The sequence below is a fragment of the Agelaius tricolor genome, unplaced genomic scaffold (genome assembly GCF_023055355.1).
Source record: "Agelaius tricolor isolate 1412-34295 unplaced genomic scaffold, bAgeTri1.0.p SCAF_9, whole genome shotgun sequence".
NCBI classification, from domain to species: Eukaryota; Metazoa; Chordata; class Aves; order Passeriformes; family Icteridae; genus Agelaius; species Agelaius tricolor.
Window position 1 is genome coordinate 46,534,702 of NW_027269269.1, and position 22,234 is coordinate 46,556,935.

Consider the following 22,234-nt stretch of genomic DNA (forward strand, 5'->3'; position numbering starts at 1 on the left):
ATGTTTTACTGTCCCTGTTAACAGCCAGCCCTGCTCACTTCCAACCCCTCACTTTGAAGGGACAGTGGCTGAGTGAGTAATAATGACCACTAGGAAAATCAGGTGGAAACGGGGCTTTTCTGTCTGAAAAGCTGAATAAAGTCCCTAAAAACCTCCTCAGTCTACCCCCTCAATCCAAACTGTGCTTAGACACCGATGAGTAGGACTTACTGCATTCCATTTTGTGATTTGTAGTTCAGTTTCCTTTTTCCCCCTCCTTCCATAAATTCACAATTTTATGTTTAGCAGGCTTCGGAGAGAGAACTGGAGTTTTAACTTTACGTTGCTTGAATTCTTTTAGAGCGAACAGTCCGGGTTTAGGACACAGATTAGGTTTTTGCTGGATTTTAAATGAAGCTTAAAGTCCACACAGAATCTTGCCCTACAGAGCATTTGGCCAAACTCAAACCCTGTTGTTAAGACCCTGACAACATCCAAGGAAAACTGAAATCTTCTCCTCTTCCATCCTGTTCCTAACACAGGAAGCAAACAAACAATATTACAGCAGGTCAGCACTATATGTCAAGCATCTGAAGCCTTCTGACCAGAATGGTAAAAAAAAAGAAACTTCTCAACAAAGTGTTCAGCCAATCTAAACAGTAATTTCATTGCAAATATTTTTGTAAAAACAGGGCTTGAATTATCCTGCAAAAAGGAGCAAGTCTGAATTTTTTATTTGCCCTATTCACTGCTCTTTTTTGAGTTTGATTTTCATAAAAATCCTACCAAGCTAGAATGTAGAGTGTTTCCACCAAATTACCAGATTTTAAATGGAAATAAACTTTGTGAGGAGCAAAGTTTAAAATACAAATTTTAAATTGTAAGTACTGCCCCTGGATGTCTCAGAATGACAGAAGTGAGAGCAGCACAATGAGAGACAGCAAAGCTGAAGGTGTTTAGCAGTGAACCCTTGCAAACAATCACTCACAAATAACAGCCCTTCCAAAGATTGCTCAAGGAAATTACCCAGCCAGTGTTTCAAACTACACATCAAATTTCAGCAAATCAGGGCAGGGTTGCAAACAACTTGCTACCATGAAAAGGAATGTATGAGGAATTAATTATTCATACATGTTTTTTCATCACAAAGAACAACTGACCCTGACCCCCTAAATTTTCTGGGCTATAAGAAAAGAATTTCAGTTATGATTTTTCTGAAATATCCTGAATTTTCAGGTGTCTTTCTCCCCTTCCTTGCAGTACAATTATTTCCTCTTCTCCTAAATATGTTCTTGCAGCAAAGAAAAACAACAACAGCAATACCTGACACTGACTTTCACACTACCAAAAGCAAACACAGAAGCAGGTTGGGATTTTTTTGGTGCAGATTCCATGTCAGTTTTGCAATCAATCAGAGGCCTGGCAGAAATTCAGAATTTCTAAAGGAATTAAAATAAAATTTCAATTTTCTTTTAGAGGGCTGTGCATTAACTCTGTTCCATAGGTTCATGAAGACTAAATGATTTCAGTCCCCCCTACATCACAGATGTGAACACACTCAGCAGATATGGAAAAGCTGCCACAATGTTTGAGCTCCCTGAATCCTGTGTCATAAACCTTATACCTCAAGATCACACTGTACTATGACAGCTTTGGGGCACATAAAGGCTTTAAATACATTAAATTACACACTATGTTTTAAATATATTTTTTTCAAATGGCCATGTAAGAGTAAGATTCATATGCATAAAATGGTAATATACATTGTAAATATATATATACACGTATGTATGTATGTATATATATAAATGCAGAATCATAAATTTAAGTGAGAATAAAAAACCCCCATAAATTTAAAAAATAGACAAATATATATCAGTGAAAAAAGTTAAATGGATCAAAAAAAATTCAAGAGTCCATTTCAGATTTGTAATGTACACAAAGTACTTCCAGTTGCATGACTCAAGTTACAATTTTGAAATGAAACAACAGCTAAAGAGCCATTTCAGCCTCACCAACTTGCTTGCAGGTGGGTGAAGTGATTCTGACTCCCCAGCCCAGGCTGAGAAAAGTCTCCATCTGCTTTGTATCTGTATGAAATGCTCACAAATGTGAAGTAATACACAGTGGGCTGAAAAAACAATAAGCTCAAGAGGAAAAATAATGAAATTGATCAAAACTGGAAGAACGATGAACTCACTCCCACCCTAAAGATATCCAAACAACCAAAGAACTCTGTTAGAAAAATGAACATCATGTTCAGAAAACAGGAAAGAACAGCAAGACATAAATCAAATAAAAATATCATGAGATTGTGCTTTAGAAAACCACATGGCTTGCACTGAGTTCTGTTCCTACAGCCCCTGACAGAGCTGGTTAACTCCAGGCAGCCTAAGGGACACAAAAACCTCATGTGTCCAGAACCAGTGCAGGTCTTATTAGCAAGAGCTCAGTGTGGCCACCTGATTAAAAAGTGAATTTAGACAGGTAAGAAAGAAATCAGCCATACTCTGTACTTTACAAGGAATAGAAATGGAATTTGTACATGAATCTGAGATGAAACACAACACCAGGAAAGGTATTGTGAAACGTTTGCTGTGCTGAGGCTACAAAAACCTTTTGTCAGTGTGAGGTTCAAAGGCACGTAGAATGGTCTGCAAAACCATGATCAATAAGGATAAAAACGTCCTCTTGGGTATCAGGAAATTATTAGATACCATGGAGTGGCCTGAAGGGATAGAAAACTTTAAAGGAGAGGGGGAATTGAAGGCTTTGACTCCTCTTCTGTGAGGTATTAGTGCAGAACGTGCCTGGGCTGTGGCCTGGAATCATACGTTCAGCCAAGCACATCCTCCAGTGGAGGTCAGTTAACAGCAACCAGCACCCAGAGGACAGGGATAATCCATGCACCTCCAGAAATATGTTTTTTAAATAGGATACAATGGTGCTGTGACTGTTTTAAACAAACATCAGCCCCAAAATCTGTAAGAAGAGACAGGTTTTGCATCTGCACCAGACGTCATCAGGTTAAACATTTTTTCCCCTGACCGAGTATATTCTGAACACCTACCAGCATATGGTGGGCATGAAGCTTTAGCATTCCTCCAGTAGCACCACAGACACAGCTAGAAGAGAGCTGGGACCTCTATAACTTAGATTAATTGCTTATTATGGGTAGGAGGAGAGGCAGTGTGGGAGTGCTGCAGCTTCAAATAACAACTGAGAGCAGCCGCTCGAGCCAATGGAATCCCCAGAGCCCTCAGGGCTGAGTCCCTGAGTGCTTCCCCCTGCTCTGATGTTTGTCCCTCTCTGGGATCCCACTGTGTCCCCTTCTCCAGGAGCTGCCCTGACCCACAGCCCTTCAGTATCACTTACACATTCCTGCACACAAGGCTATGGCAAGGCCCCAGCCCATTTTAAGCCTCACTTCTCATTTTTCTGTCTCATTTTTCTGTGTCAGCCTGTCAAAAAGCACTGCTGAACCTCCAGGCTCCGTCCCTGGCCACCAGCACCAGAGGCTGTCACCTGCCACCAGTGCCACCATGGGGCTGTGGAGCTGGCTGCAGATTTCCAGCCATGTCTAAGGTTTGAAATTAGTCCAAGGGTTGAGATTAGTCTGCTTTGACAATGATTTCATGGCACAGGGCTGCCCAGCACCCCTCACTGGTGTTTATTTGTGGCTGTGTTTAAGGACAGGCTGGGCTGGTGCAGACACTGACGGAGGAGACGGAGAGATCACAGATCACAGATTCCCTGAGCTGCAAGAAGTTCCTCCACAGAGGGAACTCCCATGCTGGGACCCCACAGTGCCCTGTGTGTCACCAGGCAGTGAGGGAGATAGACTACACTGCCTAGGAATGTGCAGGGATGTGGCACTGGAGGGGTAACTGGGAAGAAAAGAAGGAATAAAATCACTTTTGATGCTGCTCTCCTCAGAAATGCACTCAGTATCAAAGCCAAGCAGCAGCAGGAGGAGCATTTCACTGAGAGCTCACCTAAAGCAGCTGTGAGAGGTTCCCTACCATGCAGGCAGCCTCCCTCCTTCCCTCCTTGCCTCCCCATGAGCTGAGAGCATGGCACTGTGCTAGGGATGTGCAGCCTCTGCCACCATCTGTGCCACAAAGCACAGAATGGAACAGGAGAGACAAAAGGGAACAATAAATATCCCCCTGTGGAGCCCCTGCATAGGACCCAGCAGGTGGAAACAGTGCTCAGATTGAATTTGGTCACCACTAGAGGATATCAGCTTCTACTGGCTATGAACAGGTAACTGGAAATTATGGTTCCACACTGTTTTTATCTCTGTTGCAGTTCAAATCTGCAACTGGACGGACCACAAACAAGACCACACATATTTTACTTCTGTTTGGAATGAAAAACATGCAGCCCTGGTTTCTGCAATCAGGTCTCTAAACCCAAACAGGATAGTTATGATTTCCAGCTCCCCTAGTCACCAGATTGTTGCAGCACATCCCTATAAAATCATTCTTTGCACCAACAGTTTGCCACATAGTGGTGCAATGCCTTTGGAAGAAATGTACTTGACTGAGAAAATGGTGTTAAACAGTTTGGTGTTTTTTCCAAAAATGTGTTGTGGGGGTTTTTTTGTTTGTTGGGTTTTTTCCTGTCATCTCCTAGAAATAATTGCTTCTGTAAGCATGTTGGTTTCCTACGTGTTAAACACTCACCAAGCAAAATTATTCAAACATAATTTTGTGCGAGCCATCTTCTCTCAACACATAAATTTAAAAGCAGAGCCCATTAGTATCACTGCCTTTCCCCTCCCATTTTTTCTTTTTTTTTCTGCCCTCTGGCATGGCAGCAGGAGGTAATTAGAGTGGCCAGTGTCTGGCTGAGGATGCAGCACAAAGCCAGGGCCAGGAAGGAGGAGGCAAGGTCCATGGCAGTCGCACAGCAGGCTGCAGGATCAATGCAGCTCTTCCCACTGCCTTTGCTCCATTTCCCTCAGCCTTCCCATCCAATTGCCACGGTGGGAAGTGTGCTGCCTCACAAGGAGAGGTCTGACAGCAAGGTTTTCTGTGCTCCCTTTTGAAACCTGCCTCGTGTCAGACTCTGGTCTCTTGCCCAGTGACACACACAGCACTCTCCAGGGCCCGGCTCTGAAGCAGCAGAGGAGCAGGGTGCTTTTCTCTCTGACTCTGCCTGCTTTGCTGACAGAGGATTTGGCACTACCATTCATGCTAAAAATACTTTTACACTCCTTCAGTAAGAATATGACATTTTAGTGCATTGTACAAACCGAGTCTCTTTAACACTACTTAACTAAAGCTCTTCTTTTACCACGTCTTCATTATGCCCTTAGGTGTCAACACACACTTCAGCTGCTCTCTCTCAATGAGATAATTCTTATCTCATCATAGTGATGATGTTCCAGAGTGTGTTGAAAACCCAGGATTAAAAATGAATGTTTTAAATGCAATTAGGAACATTGCACAGGTTGAAAATTAATTCCTAGTTCATACATTGATCTAAGAGGGAGTGTAAGTGCATTTTTAGGTCTGTGAGCACTACTGAAAGAAAAAAAAAAAGAGATTACTCAGATGATTAAAGTTAACATGACTTGTCAGAGAAGAGCCTAAGTGTACTTGGACCCAGTTCAGAAAGATACTTAGGAACATGGCTGGCTGTAACCTGTGAAACACTAAGCACTTACAACACCACCAAAGGGCAGAAGGAAAAGGAAAATCCCACGATGGCCAAATCTGCCAGCTGTGTTTTTCTCAAAAAAACTGCTCAGTCTTACAGCAGGTTTCATATCCTTAGCATAAAAATCTTTCACAAATTGGATAAATAATAGCAGATAAATAATAAAATAACCCCAGCAATGATAAAAATAAAAATATTAAATCCTTCTCTCAAGAGAGAAGGTGGTAAAGCGTGCAAACAAATTCTAATTACAGGAGATGAAGGAATCAAAGAGGTTCATGAGCAATGCAAGATCTACTATGTCACCTTGCCGCTGCGTTGGTGATTATTTTCAGACTGCTGGGATTACGGATCAGCTTATCCAGGATGCTGACAATCTGCTCAAACTTGGGTCTGTTGTTTCTGTCCTTCTGCCAGCAGTCCAGCATCAGCTGATACAAGGCAGCTGGGCAGTCCATGGGAGGTGGCAAGCGGTACCCTTCATCCACAGCTTTAATCACCTGCACAAGGAGAAAAGTTTGTGCAAACTTAAAGGCACTTCACAGCAACTTGTTATCAGCTGTGAGAACGTTAACGTGGACATTGTGTGTTTAAACAAACGTGTTTATTCACTAATTGTCTCTCCTTTATCTGCAAAGTAAACCAGGCAGTCGATTAGGCATGCAGAAAGGGGAGTTAAGATACAGTGTGACTTTGAAGAAGGTGAGTGTGTGGAAAGGATCTCAAAAACTCACACTCACTTGAAATAAATCCATAAACAAAAGCCACAGTTAGGAAGAGCTTGCTTAAGTATACCAAACTTCAAAAGGTCTTGGATATCTCTCCTCTGATTACCCTTAGAAACACAATCTTTCCACATCCTCCAGTGGACACTGAACTCAAAAATAACAGCAGAAAAAACAACCCTTTCACATCCTCCAGTGGATGCAAAACTCAAAACACCAACAGGAAAAACAGTCTACCCTGCTGAAAAATCAACCTGCCCTCTCATGGGCCATCCTGAACTAACAGACAAAAGGTCTTGTGGATGTTGTCACAGGGCAACAAAATATTTTTAAAACTTACCTCATGGATGACTATACATTTTCTACTAGGCAGTGCAAGCCCAATTCCTTATAATTTGCCTAGGCTGATACAATTTGTCTAGATTTTCTGTAATTTTTCCGGATGGATACCCGCAAAACCAAGATTACTTTAGAATTTATGTTGTCCAGAAGATTTTTAATCCAGCCTTTTCACTAGAATCCAACACCTCTCGATCAGGCCTACAGTATCTATTGCCCCATAAATAAAAAACAACAATGTAGAAAATTCAATGTAGAAAATGATAAAGCCATATTCTGTTAATCTTTCATTTTCATCTGGATCAATTAATTGCAAAGCAGAAGAAACTATTCTAAATCAGAACAAGGACAAGAGAGCAGTTAATGCTTTAAGCAGCCATGAAGGAGAGGTACATAAATAGGTTAATCCTTCCATTTTAGATTTTAATGGGATATTATTAAAGACATTCCACTAATAGATCAGTCTGCACAACAGGATACATTAATTTCCACAAAAACATTCATTACCAATTAAAAGAAATGCATCATTTTCTGCAGAGACTTGGGTTGCAGAGGTACCCATTTAAAAGGAAGATTTCTTCTCTTTTTCTTTGTTTAACATAAAGTAGTACAGAAAAATGTTTGACTACAACTATGTAATTGACTTATTTATTTTAACTTAAAACTAGTAACAATATATATCATCTCCTTGGAAAATCTGTTTGTGTGAGTGACTGCACTCCATAAAATTTGGTCCATAAGAAACTCCCGTGGAATAAATCTAAAATTAATAAAACAACAGAAAAAGAACTCAAAATAGACATAATAAAAAATCTTCGGGGAAATGTTATGCTTCTTTAAAAAATACTGGGAGAGCTTCATTAATCATTTGGATTGCAGGCTTGGACAGTTTACTAATGTTACAAAGAAACCTGTATTGGAAGTCTAATCAGATCACCCTCCTTCTCTATTTTATCCATTGATTACTTCCAGAAGCATTTTGGTTTCATTAAACTCTTAACAGAAATGCTTTGCTTCTCTTTTTCACAAGTGCCAAAAGCAATTTATTCTGTGCATTTGACATTTACAGAAAACTTCTATAGGATATTATACGAGTGGAACCAAAAGGGGATCAACGGAAATTTAGAAGGGTTTTCTAACAACGAGCTAAGGAATGTAAAAGGCAATGACCTCATTGCAGTGGAATTATTTGCATCATCTTACAGAAAACCACCAATGGGATAAAATACTCTACTCTGCTCCTTCAGAGGTCCAAAACACTCTGCTATAAAGATGGTGGGTTTTTAAAGTTCTAATGAACTTTTACTTGACCAGGGAGATCTGGCAGTTTTCATCTCCACACCATCACCAAAGTCACCATCAAAAACTCAGAGCCACCTGCTCTTGGCCTCCTTTCACAGCTTGATCCCTTATCTGAGAGCACAGCTCAGCCAAGAATTTACTCACATCCTGGTTGGACATCTCCCAGTAGGGTCTCTCCCCATAAGACATCACCTCCCAGAGGACAATCCCGTAGCTCCAGGCGTCACTGGCTGACGTGAACTTCCGATAGGCAATAGCTTCTGGAGACGTCCATCGGATGGGAATCTTGCCCCCCTGGGAGCAAAACAAAACCAGAGAGTCCATTTGACTGTCCTGCAACAAGTATGATTTTTTGTGGTTGATTATTTTATCTCTGAGAGTCTCAGTTATTATGATATTGGTGTAAGAAAAACAGTGTAAGCTGGAAAACGCTGCTGCTGTTTGTCATAAGAGCAAAAGAGAGAGTAAAATACATTTCAGTGCAAAATCTACTGATATCTAGTAGATTTACCATAGATTTATCTACCTACAATATAGATTTATTATATTACAGCATACATACTTTATAGACACATATATATATACATATATATATTTTCTATATATTTATGTGTATGTGAGTGTGTAGCATAATTCACACAGATAAAAGTAAATGATAAATCAAGTCTGGTTGATTTTCAGTTATGAAATGTTTTAAAACTGCCACGACAGTCATACATCATTAAAGGTGAAAAAACCACTCCAAGGTCCTTGTTTATAACCCAGGTCCTTTTGCACAGCACAGGAGAGCTGGATTTGGCTAATTTTAAGGCGTTGAAGTGAATTCCCTGCATGGCTTCACCAGGTTTTCTGGGATATTCAAGGAAAATAAGGGGCCATGATGTTGCTTCACTTCACTAAAGCCAAGCCTCCAGCTGACAAAGAAAGTCAGATTCAGATGGAGTCACTTGTGCGGAGGGAAGAGTGAAAAAATGTCAGCTGGGAGAGTGTCTTTGGACATTTTTTACAGTCATAAGAGAAACAAGCGACCATTAAATGCCAAACTTAAAGAGAATTGAAGCTACCAGTACAATTAATATGGTAGGTAGGGGAAACCTCTCTCTCTGGTCATGGCCACCACTTGGTGCTGCAGGTCAAGTTAACAAAATGCACATAAGGAACCTCAGGCTGAGTTTCTAAAATGTGAGAATTAGAGGAAAGAGACATTTTACTGGTGATGCCAACTTTGACAGAGTTTTTTGAGAGTTACACATGAGAAAATGAAGTTCTAAATGATAGCAGTGCAGAACTTGTTCCTGAAGGCAATTCTGGACTGAATGTGTTTTAGTACAGAAAACTGTGAGAGTTTAAAGTTATTTCCAGTTATGCATAACGTGTACAGAATATATTCTGATTTCACACCAAACCAGCTCTTTGCAGTGCTTCTGACACCTCCATTATATTCCAGTCACACACCTCTCCTCACAACCACCTCTGTGGGGAGAGAAAAAAAAAAGATTTAAATATTTTACTGCTTTGCCTACACTCCCATAAACTGTACCTGCACTGAGGGTAGCTGTACAATCACCAGCTTTAGACTCACTAGCTTGATTAACAATAGAAATGCAGGCATTAGTGTTAATTAGAAACCTAAATACAGTCTAACTACACTGAAGCATCTTCATTTTCATGGCTAATATTGCATAAATTAAATTAAGTATAAACAACACAGGCAGTCCCGACTCAGACTACGGTTTAGGCCTCCAAAATGTCACTGGATAGGCCTTAGAGGCTTGGCAAAGGTCAGGGAGGGGATTGGCTCGGCATATGGTTTTCACGGATCCCATTTTGTTTAGCAGAGCTCCCTATCAAAAGACAATCCTTCATTTCACACACAACCCTAAAAATCAGGTGAACACCGAATTTCCACATCCCGTGCAGACCAGCAAAGAGGACACAGAAGATAAACTGGAGTGTTTGAAACCACTGTTTTATCACTGAAGCCAGATGAAGAGCCTGATCTCTCTCTCTCTCTCTCGGAAATTTAATCTATTGGATGATGGTCTTTAGTCACAAAGAGTACACTGTATTTCCCATTCTTTATAACTTTATTCACAATCCCCAGTGCTGCTCCAGAACAGTACCAAGAACATAAAAATTACTTTGTTTTTCTCATACTCAATTAATAAGCTCCCTTTACAAGTGTCCAGGGGCCCTCAGCGAGTCCAAGGCCCAGCCAAGAAACAAGGAAAGCTCTCCTGTAGCCTCGTGTTTTCACAAGAAATCCACTTACAGTTTTAGATGCGAGGCTGATAAAGAAATCAATCTCTCTGTTTTCTATGCTAGAAGTGAGCCCTGGTTTTCAATAAAGAACATGAATCCTGAGGGAAAGCCGCATCTTAAATTTACATCAACAAAGACCCCACCATGACGAAGAGAATCAGACATGTCTCACTAGACAAGGTAGGATTTTCATATTGGATAGAAGGTCTTTATAATCTTATGTAAAAAGTCATTTATGCAATTGGAGAAACACTTTTACAAAAAAAGAAAAAAAGGACATTAATTTAGTGTCCTCACATTTTGGGACTGCTTTATTGAAGAAAGATTAGAAACTCAATGAAACAATTTCTGGCTTTCCTTTACTGAAAAAAGAAGGTGCATCTACCCCAGATCCTTATTGCAATTTGCAATCAGTGGCTTTCAAATTCTCTTTGCTAACTCTCAGCTGTAATCCTATACAAACCTGTAGATCCACATAGCATTACCATAAATAACTCAAAAATATTAATTAAAATGTAGTTAAAAAAGAAATCAACTGCCAGTGAACAGAGTCTAAAAGTGTAATTTTGCTCTTCTGCTCCTCAATTTGCCATAAAAATGTCATAATTATTTTTAAAAAGAGATTTTGCTGAGTCTTTTTTTTGGAATAGTTTAAGAACAGCAATATATTTGCTGATTATTTTCTGAAGATAAGTACAGTTTTTATATATTTTTGTCATGGTCTGCCTTTAAGGACATGCTCATCATAAAGCCCAGCTCCCCAAATTTGAGTAGAAAGACAGGTTTGGTGTTAGATATTGTAAGAGTTTGTTACTTCAGCTCAAAATCCCAGGCACTCTGGGTCAGAGAACCTCTCTCAGGGTTGGAAATCAGTGAGCCAGGAGTAACCAAAAGTTTTATCTTCTGTAGATGGAGCTGCTATTCCTGCAATATCTGTCTCTCCAACATAATTCATCTAAAGTCAATGAAGTCCTCAATTTATTTCGAGCACGTCTGGCACTCCAGCACAAGGCAGCTGTTTCCAGGGCTTCAGAACCCATTCCAATATTCTGATTTATAATCTGTTACAGGGTGACAGCCACAGGCACCTAAGCCACAGGCCTGGGGAGGAGTGAATCAAGAAAAATGGATTCTAACTGAATTACTAGAAGGAGTTTGCAAAAAGAGCTGAAAGTAAAAGCCTGACATTCATTCATTATACCAGGACTTAGGAGAGGCCAGGAGATATCTTAATGGCACAGAACAAGAGAGATGCATGTGAGTGAGATGAGCCAGTTTTCCCTTTTCACACACCTGACATTATCTGATGCTGCTTGTCAGTCCCTTACTAATGCGTGTTTTATATTGAGATCATCTCCTCCTTGAGTAGTCAGTGATGACAGAGCACTGCTCCTCTGTGCTTTGGAGCAAGAGAATTTATGGGGTTTTTGTTCCTTTTTTACCACACCCTTCAATACATTCAGATTGCATCACTGTGATTTTGCATATAGGCAAAACACAATTGATTTCTGTCCAGCACGGGCTGCATTTACATTAAAATGCCATGAATACTGGTGATGTATCTGTGTGCCTAAATAGTCAAAGTTCATCTACAGAACACCCAAATATTGTCTTTGAGAGACATAATTACAGTCCCTCTGCAACTATGATTGCTTAAATTCCCTTCCACTTCATAGTGTGTCATTAGTCCACCCATTTGTCATACAGACATCTGAAAAATAATAAGGATAAACCAGATCCATTCGAAAATGACAATTTTAATACAATCTCAGTGTTTCAATTAAAAGTGAATAGACATGGAGAATGTGGATAATTACAGCACATCCCCTCAGGCACAAAGACTTGGTGAAAAAATTAAAAAATCCAAACAGTCAGCCTGGTTCACATGCTGGCTTCTGCTTCTGTAAGCAGGCAGACCCCAGGCAGCCAAAGGCCTTTTGTGGTATCAAGGCAGTGACAATAATTCAGGAGGTAAAAAATGACCCTCTCAGGTAGGAAAGTTCCTTACAACTCCTGATTCCCTGTAATTCACATGTGCACTTGTGATCTTTGCATTGTCCTTCAGGCTTCTGGTACAATAGCATGAATATCACAGATTGTGCATTGATATATAAAGGAATACATAAATTATTGATGTATAAAAGGATACATCTTCATAGCCTTAATGCAAAGCTTCAGACATAGCTTCTGAGAACAGCACAACATAAAATTTCACCCAGCCAGTGCTGAGTATTGAAAGCCTGGCTGGGCTTCTTGGGGGTAGAACAATCCTGACTTGCAATTATGAATTAAAGCAGTGAAATCATTCTCAGGCTTTGACATTTACAGGTGGAAAATAGGGGTAGATAAGGAGCCTAAATGGATAAAGCATCCATCTTTGCAGCTAACTCTATAAATTTCCTAGCACCACTGATACTAAATGGACAACTGGGAGTAGAAAGAGCTGGAGGACAGGAGGACATCAATATAATACACACTCTGTAATGCTTGAAATTTGAGTTAAAATTTAGATTTTTTTGTTGCTTTTTTAAATATCTTGTTGTCATCCTTTAGTTTTAAAGACATTAAATAGTTTGGGACAATTCCATTATTAGGTATGAAATAGTTTGAGATGATGCCATTATTTTTAAAAAGTGGCACTATTTTGGTCCTATAATTAGTGGTTGCAAAATGTGCTAAGCCTAGAAAATGGTCCTGTGTATTGTGAAATATCCAAGCAGCAGGAACACGAACTGTTCATCTCTCTGCCAGTGGAGTGAAGCTCTGTTTCACATCTGTGATCCCCATTTTTTTCAGCTGGGGATCAAACATCCCACCTGGAAACACTCCCCTGACATCTACATAGGACTCACTTCAAAGCAAAATGTGAACAAAAAAGATGAATATCAAGTAGCCTTGTTCTTCTCTCAGAGCCAACATGTGGCACAGGTATATTCACAGCAACAACTCTTGAAAGAAAAATTCAATTTGTCCTAAGTTGTATTTGAAGGTTTTAATTATCTGAGCATCTTCCTGCAGCAGTTTGCACACACACCATAAATGCCAGATGGAGTTTACTGAACACAGATGATTACACTTCACAAAATAGTTTCTTTCCATCTGATTTCACTATCTAATTGCAAATAAGCAGGTAGACTCAGAAAATAGGTGGCAGGGGTAGAACAAGAGGAAATTCACACAGAACACTGGAGGAAAACACTGACACCCTGTGCACCCTGATTTGTCCAAGCTACCCACAGACATGTCACTGATGTGACAGCTTCATCCAATGCTTCATTTTCAGCTTGATTTTAAGAGAGCAAACAAGTATCTGACACAGCAATACACCTATTTTTATTTTTATTATCAATTAATTAATAATTAATAATATCTTTATAATATTTATTAATTAGTGCTGTAACACTACTGAGAATGAACACTGATTTCTCCTAGTAATGTCTCCTCATATTAACCATTGCAGATCTCTGCAGACAGTTTTCTAAAGTGCTATATAATGCATATTTCTAACTCCATGGCAAAGTTTATCAGAGGGCAAAGAAAACACTGAAAGGTCAAGTAAAGAATAGAGTCTTTATGCCTGCTATGTTATGAAGGTATGATAAATGTATCTATTAATGTATGAGTATATAATGTGTAAGAAATCTGTCATTTCTTCACTCATTTCTCACACGTTATTTTATTTCAATCATGAGGAAGGCAGCATGCAAACTATTAAAATTATTGATTGCTCCTGTCAGTGTTCAGGAATGAAACAAACCTTAGAAAACCCACATTAAGGTTATGCTGATACATTTTAATCTGGTTTGTACAGTGGAGATGAGGTGATTACTGTGAGCAATGCAAATTACACTTGACTAAGATACTGGATGTTAACGTCACTTTTTGTAAAACTAACAAAATCCACTATAAATAGCATTAAAATGAACAACCAGATAGTGCAATACACATAAATATATAATGCTGAAGGCTTCCACAAAAAAATGGAAGTGTAATTCAGGGTGATATTCAGATATGCATTTTTTTGTTTTACTCAGTTAGGGGTACAAGAGCAGGTATAATGACACACCCTTGAAAGAACAGTGATTGCAGTATGCCCCAGTCAGACATATGTCCTATCATGCTAGAAAACACACAAAAATTCACTGGGTAGGATTTTTTTTTTACTGTGTGGGAGCTAAATCAGCAGTGTAACTAAAACTTCTCAAATCACACATGAAGGCTTAAATTACTGTGTGCCAAAAGAACTCAGACTTTAATTGTAATATTCGCTCCCTTACACATCCAGGAGAAAGAAACGGAGCCAAGAATTTTGCATAGTCTAAGAAAAGTAATCTACTAACACAAGCCATACTTTTTGTATGGGCATTTTCTCTTTTCTCCAGGACATGAATTTTAAAAAATAACTGTGATGAGCTCCTGGTTTATTGAACACCTCTGGGCAGACAGGACTGACTGCCCTCCCACACCCTCAGATTTCAGATTTCCATCAGATTTGAGTCTTTGCCACAACCAACAAGAATTTTAAAAAGGTAAAGGAACACAGGGACTCACCCTTGTGGTGTAAGCAGCTTCTGGGTCATCCTCCAGTACACGAGAGAGACCAAAATCTGAGACTTTGCAGACCAGGTTGCTGTTGATGAGGATGTTACGAGCAGCTAAATCCCGATGGACGTAACCCATATCCGACAGGTACTTCATGCCAGATGCGATCCCTCGAAGCATGCCCACCAGCTGGATGACTGTGAACTGGGCATCATGCTTCTGGAAAACATTGGAAATGTCATCTCAGGGATTGCTCATGTTCCTTCCTGCATAGATTTTTTTCATAAATAGCCTGGAAGCTCCTCAGCTGAAGAGCTCGTGAGTCAGGCGTTATGATTTAAATGCCACATGTTGGTCTCCCAATCAGCTGAGGGAAGGGGACAGATTTGCAATTCAGATAAAAATTCATTTTTCCCCTTCTTGCTGTCATCAGAGTTTTAATTTCCTAGATGGGGGACGTGTGAAAGCAGCACATAAATCTAAGTCGTGTGTGCTCCTGAGACTGGAGTGTCAGAACATTACAGAAACAGATGTCCAACTTCCCTGCAAGGCCACAGGATTTTCTAGTGAAAATCTAAGCCATCCCCAATGGCCTAATGAAAGTTTTCTATTACACAAGAAATTCATTTAACAAAAGAAAATGCTGATCTGAATCAATGGCTTTCAAATTCTGTTAGCTTTAAACTCATTTCAAAAATTCAAAAATTACTGAAACACATTATGACTAAGCCTAGAAAGCATTAGTTGGATATATTTCCAATCATCTACTTCTGGGCACAATTCATATCTCCCAACTATTACTAATCCTGTTTGCTAACATCTACTTTTGATATTGATATATGGATGTATAGACAATAGGACAGCATTTGCTGTAGTGCAGCTCTCAGATGAATTCCCCAGTGCTGTAAATGTAACCTCATGGGCAGCTCTCCAGCTCCTCGTGCTGCTGCTTCTGGAATTTTATTAAATACAAGGGAGCTGGCTCTGTCACATGAGGTGATCTGACATGAATCAGTCTGCCAGACTGATTGCATCCATTTTTCATTTTTGGTTAGTGTACTTGGGGGTAATATTACCACTGGAAACATTAGACAAATATATGACACCGTGGATCCCTAACGAGTCTCTTAGAATTCTCCTTCATGAAGAAATTAATATTTTAAAAGATTCTTAGCAGTTGTCTGTCCCTTTTTTATCAGAGCCAGCACAAGAGAATTTTATATAGACTCTGGAAAAGATTTCGCTAAAAACCAGAAGGTTTCTAGCCATGAACAGAGTCAGATGCTCAGAGAGCCTCTCAGTGGCAATGAGGAAAGCAAACTAAGTAGTTCCAAAAGGCATTTATAAAAAGGTTATAGGGCCTGAGTTGCCTGTGATATTAATGAGTCACAAGGTTCTTATCTATGTTTCCACATAACAGTAGTAAAAAAAACCAAAAAAAAAAATCACAGTAAAATGAAAGAACAAGCTGAACAACTGTTCTGTGCAGTCAGAAATTATTCTCCCTTCCTCAGGGCTCTCTTCAAGGATTTCAAGTCTAAACAAAATATATATAGTTCAGTACAGAGATATTTCATTCAGCTATATTGACACATTATTTATATGTATTTTACATGCTCCAGTGGACACCATAACATATATAGTACATAGAGAAACTAAGGTTGACAATCTATCCCCTTTTGGGGTTAAATGTCTAGTTCAATGTTATGAATTTGGGGGATAATGTCATTCAACCGTGGCAGAACCAAAGCAGTCTCCCAGCCAAAGCTGAGTTTGCCTTAACAAATTAAAACTAAACCAGTGTTTCCCCTCAGATGGGATTTCACTTCTCCTACACTCCTTGTTTTGCCACAAGTAAATCTTGGTGACGCGGGGAGCGTTTGAATTTTTTTAGGCTCACTACCAACTTTGACAGAAAACAAAGATAAATCAGCCACAGCATTAGTGTGTCTAAGATTGGAAAAAGAAAACAGGCCAGTAAATGTTGTTAGCTAAACATTTCTAACATCCTCAGGTATGGGGCTATTCTCTCAACTTTTCATTACTGATAAAATTTCCACAAATCTAGTCATTTTGAGAATCTCTTGCTTAGACATAGAGACTGCCAACCAATAAGCATAACTGCATTACAGTCATAATTCAGCCTCCAGAAAAACGGTTCTCATTTTTTGTGTGCCAGAATGTTGCTTTGTTTTGTTCATTTTTAATAGATATGACACACTAATGCAACCAAAATTGCCTTAATTTTGGAATAATGCTTACTGCAAATGGACCAGCAGATCCCATTTGCTGGGAAAGTGGCTTTCTGAGCACATCATGATACTCACAAACCCAAATGAAAATAAAAAAAATATCAAGCAACAAGAGCTGATGATGAATCAGTGCAGAGTGGCAGTAGACCCCTAACAAGTCCAGAACAAGAGCCACTTCTGCCCCATTTAGTTTCCTGTTGCACTTACTCGTAGGAAGCTGTCCAAGGAACCATTTTCCATATATTCAGTAACAATCATAACTGGTTTACCTGGAAATAGAGCACAGGGGTCAGGCTTTTCAAAGAAACACATTGGAATACCATCAGCAAACCCAAACATTTTAGGATTGTGTCCAAATCTTCCTAACTCCAAGGATAATTTTTACATTATTCCTTTACATTTAGAAAGGAAACAAAAGATGTGTGGGCAAACTGAGGCTGGGTGCAGATACAGATGGAAAGGAAAGTGCACAATAAAACACAGGGCACAGGAAAGAGAATCAGAGCTGTAAGATGGGCATTCCCTCCTTCCAGGCACTCCTTTTCTCTGTGCTGGGATCCTTGACAGTGCAAATTTGGACACAGCTGAGACCTGAACATGCTGCACCCACAGGGCACTGGCAAACTCTAAGGAAACAGCCCTTGAAAAGCCTTTTTTTTTTTTTTTCCCAAAACTCATCCAGATATATTCAGACCAGTTTTTGAAACCATTCCCTCCACCCTAGGGCATTTTGTGACACAACCAAGATTTTCTATGCAGCTCTGACAAGCTGGAGAGAAAGTAATGCAAAAAACCATGTGATGACAGGGAAGTTTTCAGACCAAGGTCATTGCCCTGCTAATTTTACCATCATATGGATTTTATTATTTCATAATATTTACTAATGCTTTGCTTATTTTCTCTTTGTGGTAGAGAGAAAGCTGGGTAAGACCATGAAGTTATTTAAGGAGATGAATTATTATTGCACATAAAATGCAGGAAGGCATCTGACCATAAAAGTAGGACAAAAGGCCTGCATATTGTAAATGGGCATGGTGAAATTTTAGCTTTTAAAACTGAACAGCATGAGGCTTGAAAAAGGTACCCAGCTTAATTAAGAAGAAGAAAGCCATCAAAAAAGCTGTCAATGGGAACAACTTTTTCTGTTTGCTTTTCAAAAAATACAGCTTCTACCAAATAGAAATCTTAGAAGAAAAATAGTAATTTCAAAGAATGAGTTTAATACAGAGAAGAACATTATGAATTAATGGGCTCAAATATCTTCTTTCTGTGGTACAAATGATGTGTTATACTGTGGGAGTCACACTAATGACTAGTTGATTGACTGTCATCCATTCACCAGTAGGAAATAGCGTATGCAGAATATTAGTCTTGAATGATATGAGATGATACAGATAAGAGATCTAACAATGTAAAAGCTCAAACAAAAAAAAATCTATTTATATTTAGTCTTGCTAGCCAGAAATACTTAGTTAAAGAAAAAGCACTTAACTTGCACTCTGTGTGTAACATGAATTCAAAGGGATTTCTGGTAACACCCAGAATATGCTGCTGGACCTTTCAAGTACAGGGCTATCCAAAATTTTCTATGATAAATTGATTTGCCCTGCACTTTGAAGCCAGGAGACAGGTGCCTGGTTTCTGTACAAACTCAGGCAATTTTATGAGACTTTATCAGAAGAACTAAATTAGAGTAAGAAATATATCTTCCAAATTATTACAGGAGCATCTTCCTGCCTTGCTCACCCACACTCCAAAAGTCTAAGTGCAGGCTTTCACCCTCATTCAGTTGGAAATGTGCCCATAATAAGAATCACATGCTCTGAAGTTTTAAAAGAACCTTCTGCATCCATTTATCAAAGCTCAGCCGTTTATAAATGATAACAAGTTGTGTCAACAGCATTGCCCAGGTTTACTAGAATAGCAGGCTGCAAATTGCTGTAAATTATTAGTAAACTAAGCAGAACATGTGTGCTGGTTGTTAAGACTGCTGCCTACAGTGTGCCCAGGAGTGCAGGGCAGCAGCTGGGAAATGCAGAAATCCACGAGGAGCAGAGGAACAATTCTGCACTGGAGGCAAGGCTGGAAGCCTGATGTGGTGGTTGATTTGTTAAAAAAAAGACCAAACAAAAAACCCCTCGAAACTCCCAAGCTTCTTGTCCTTCTATCACCCTGCAGAATGTCCATTAAAACAAATAATTATATTTATTATTATATTTAGTTTGTGCCATATACTTTTGCCCAGTAAAAAGCAGCTCCAGAGTGGATTTCTCAGCTCCCGTTCTGGAGCTATCTGCAGAGGGTGTTGTACCCCTGAGGTTTTATTGGCTTCAGCTGGGACTATTCAGTTTGCTCTCTCACACATTGATGTGATGGGCAGCTGGCACTCCTGACCTCCTCCTCCAGCCCCCCAAAGCAGACAATAGTGCTGTGAATGCACCTGAGTGGCAAACTCACTAAAAGTCACTCACACAGAGTACAGAGAGAATTAGTATGCACATTTAAGAGCAAGGCACAAATTCCTGCCTGTACAGCAATTAAATTATTGTCTCAAGTGCTCCAGGAATACAAAATGTAACAAAAGATTTTAGCTCAGCTGTGTGCAGGCTGATGCTGGTGTTTCAAGTGATTTTGTGACTGCAAATCTTATTCTGACTGTATAAAATCTGTGTCACTACAAAGCAGGAGATAACCTCAATTTATGCAGGCAGACCTTTCCTAATAGGACTGTGAGACCTAAGATAAACAATAATTTCTTTGTTATTGAAATCAGCAAAATAGAATTTCATGAATCACATATAGAGAAGGCATTATTATTATTATAATTGTGACTCTTCACAACATGTAGTGTTTTACATACCTTTCACTAGTGACTTTTAGACATATTCTGGTGGGGTTTTAATTTCTTATACTTTTCAGCAGTATGCTATGAAATTTTTTCATGCCTATCCTTATTAAACTTTGAATCACACAATTAAAAACCAAAATTTTCTTCAAACTAATAAAACCATCTACTTAAACCCAAAGTGTGTGGTGTGTTTCTATCCACCTAAACTAGAAACATCCCCAGCAAATTCCAAGCTGACCACGGAAATGGCAAAGACCTGCTTTGCCAGGAGGGTCCTCTGGGACGAAGAAGAAAATATCCCACCAATGTTTTTTGCTCCCATGAAAAATCTTGGAGCACTCCTTTTTTTTTTTTTTTAAGATTGCCTCATATAAAATATTATTGATCTCCCACTTAATAACTAATATAGGTAGATAAATTTGATTGCTAAATGTATCTCTTCACTCTGCAGTGGATATATTGAAAATGTGGCTGAAGAGGGTTATTGAAATATATTACTTTTCCAAGAGGGTACCACATGTACATGGAGGTTTCAGTTAAATTTTTTTGATCTCAAAAAGAGAAGGTGATTTGTTATCATAAACAAGAATGAAGAATATGCTTTAATAAAAACAAAATCAAAAAAAAACCAAGCAAAAACATAACTTAAGCACCAAAACACCAAAAAGCAGATTTAGAAATGGCATTTAAGTAAATATATATATATATATAAGGACAGAGATAAAATTAATTTTACTACTGATAGATTAAATCCTCAAGACTTCTTTGAGATTTTTACTAAGATGTTTGAATTCTGGAATTCTGGAGCTTTAACATGCCTTGTGCTTGTACGTATTGAATATCCCATGCAGTACTTCCCCTGCATGAAAACCATCTAGGAAAAAGTTTGGCTTTATTTAATGATTCACTAGAACCAGTTGTTGTACCAGCTAGGCTGTTCATTAATTAGTGCTAATGACAAATCTAATGACTTAGCTGAAAGCAGAACACAGTGAAGGTCAGTGCAATTAGGAAGCCTCATCAGTCTCCAGGACTCCTTACCAGATCATCACCCAGTGTCTCCTGGCCCTTTTGGAGCAATTTTGGAGCAATTCCTAACTCTGGAGTTTATTAAACCTGCCAATTTATTATTGAGCTTTTTGCAGAGCATAAACCTGGATGACTTCATTCATAATTCACTTTTTCTCCCCTTTGACTGATCAGCAAATCAGATAATTATTTAGCTGGAATTCCTTACTTTTAGTGACGACTCCCTCCAGCCGGATGATGTTGGGGTGGTCAAACTGGCCCATGATGCTGGCTTCTCCCAGGAAGTCCCTCCTCTGCTTCTCTGTGTAGCCAACTTTCAGGGTTTTGATGGCCACTGAAATTTCCTTTTTAGAAGGCAGCTTCAGGCGTCCACTGCACACTTCTCCAAATTCTCCTAAAAAAAGAGAATGGAAAAGTGATGAAAGCTGAAATGTGGTTTTTCTGTAGGGATTCAAGGAAGAAGAATCAGCACTCAAAAAAGCCCCTCGAATGTGGTATACACTGGTTTATCCTTTTGCAATATGCAAGAGCAAAGCACAAGGAAAATCCTCTTAGCATTCAAAAGAGGAAGTATTAAATATACAGAAAACTGTTGGAACAAGACACCTCACTTGAATTTTTTTTTCTGTTGAATAATTTTTACACAGATCACATAAGGAAGTTTCAATATATTATTATTTGAGCAGCAACTGATTTCAATGCCCCTTTTCAGCTTTTCTTTACTGAATATTTTTATTTTTTAGACAGCCAAGTTAATCAAAAAAGGCCTGAATAAATGTGTGATAGGGCAATGACCTTTCTCTGTTGCTAACCCAGGCTAGATTTGAGTCAACAACATAGAAATTAATGTTACCATATCTTACCACCAGCTGCTTCATCCTCTAGGCATAGAACTGTACTATCAAGGTAATAACCACTCAAAGGAAGATATACTTTTATGTACATACATATTGTAAAAAAGCACTGACATTACATCCTTTGATTCTAACACTGTTTGTATTTCAGGCTGCCAAGAGTGGCAGCAGCTCAGAAAACAAATTTTAAAAGCTGTTACTAGTAACTAAAGGGAGTTGAGTTCTTTTCAGACCTAATTAAAAGCATTCAACTTCTGCAAGACCAAATGACCATTATACTTTACCAGGAGTTCAAACACCCACCCCAGCTCAATACTGTCAGAGCACCACAAAATAGGAAGACCAAAGCACATCTTGAAAACAGAGGGAAGGCGGAAAAAGTGCTTGAAATAAATCTTGTAGCACCCTGCTTCCAAATCCATTTTCTTGATGTTT

At 39.1% G+C, this 22,234-nt stretch overlaps 1 protein-coding gene across 2 annotated transcripts in view; it reads right to left on the bottom strand.

The window, feature by feature from the left end:
• EPHA3 (EPH receptor A3) overlaps positions 1-22,234 on the bottom strand; it is a 176,217-nt gene that overhangs the window by 10,425 nt on the left and 143,558 nt on the right. For both annotated transcript variants that reach the window (XM_071433815.1, XM_071433814.1), the window contains exons 11-15: positions 21,154-21,339; positions 17,276-17,337; positions 14,826-15,035; positions 8,157-8,306; positions 5,953-6,146 (exon numbers count right to left, since the gene is read on the bottom strand). In XM_071433815.1, coding sequence (XP_071289916.1) covers positions 5,953-6,146; positions 8,157-8,306; positions 14,826-15,035; positions 17,276-17,337; positions 21,154-21,339 — 802 coding nt within the window. The remainder of the gene's footprint in view (positions 1-5,952; positions 6,147-8,156; positions 8,307-14,825; positions 15,036-17,275; positions 17,338-21,153; positions 21,340-22,234) is intronic.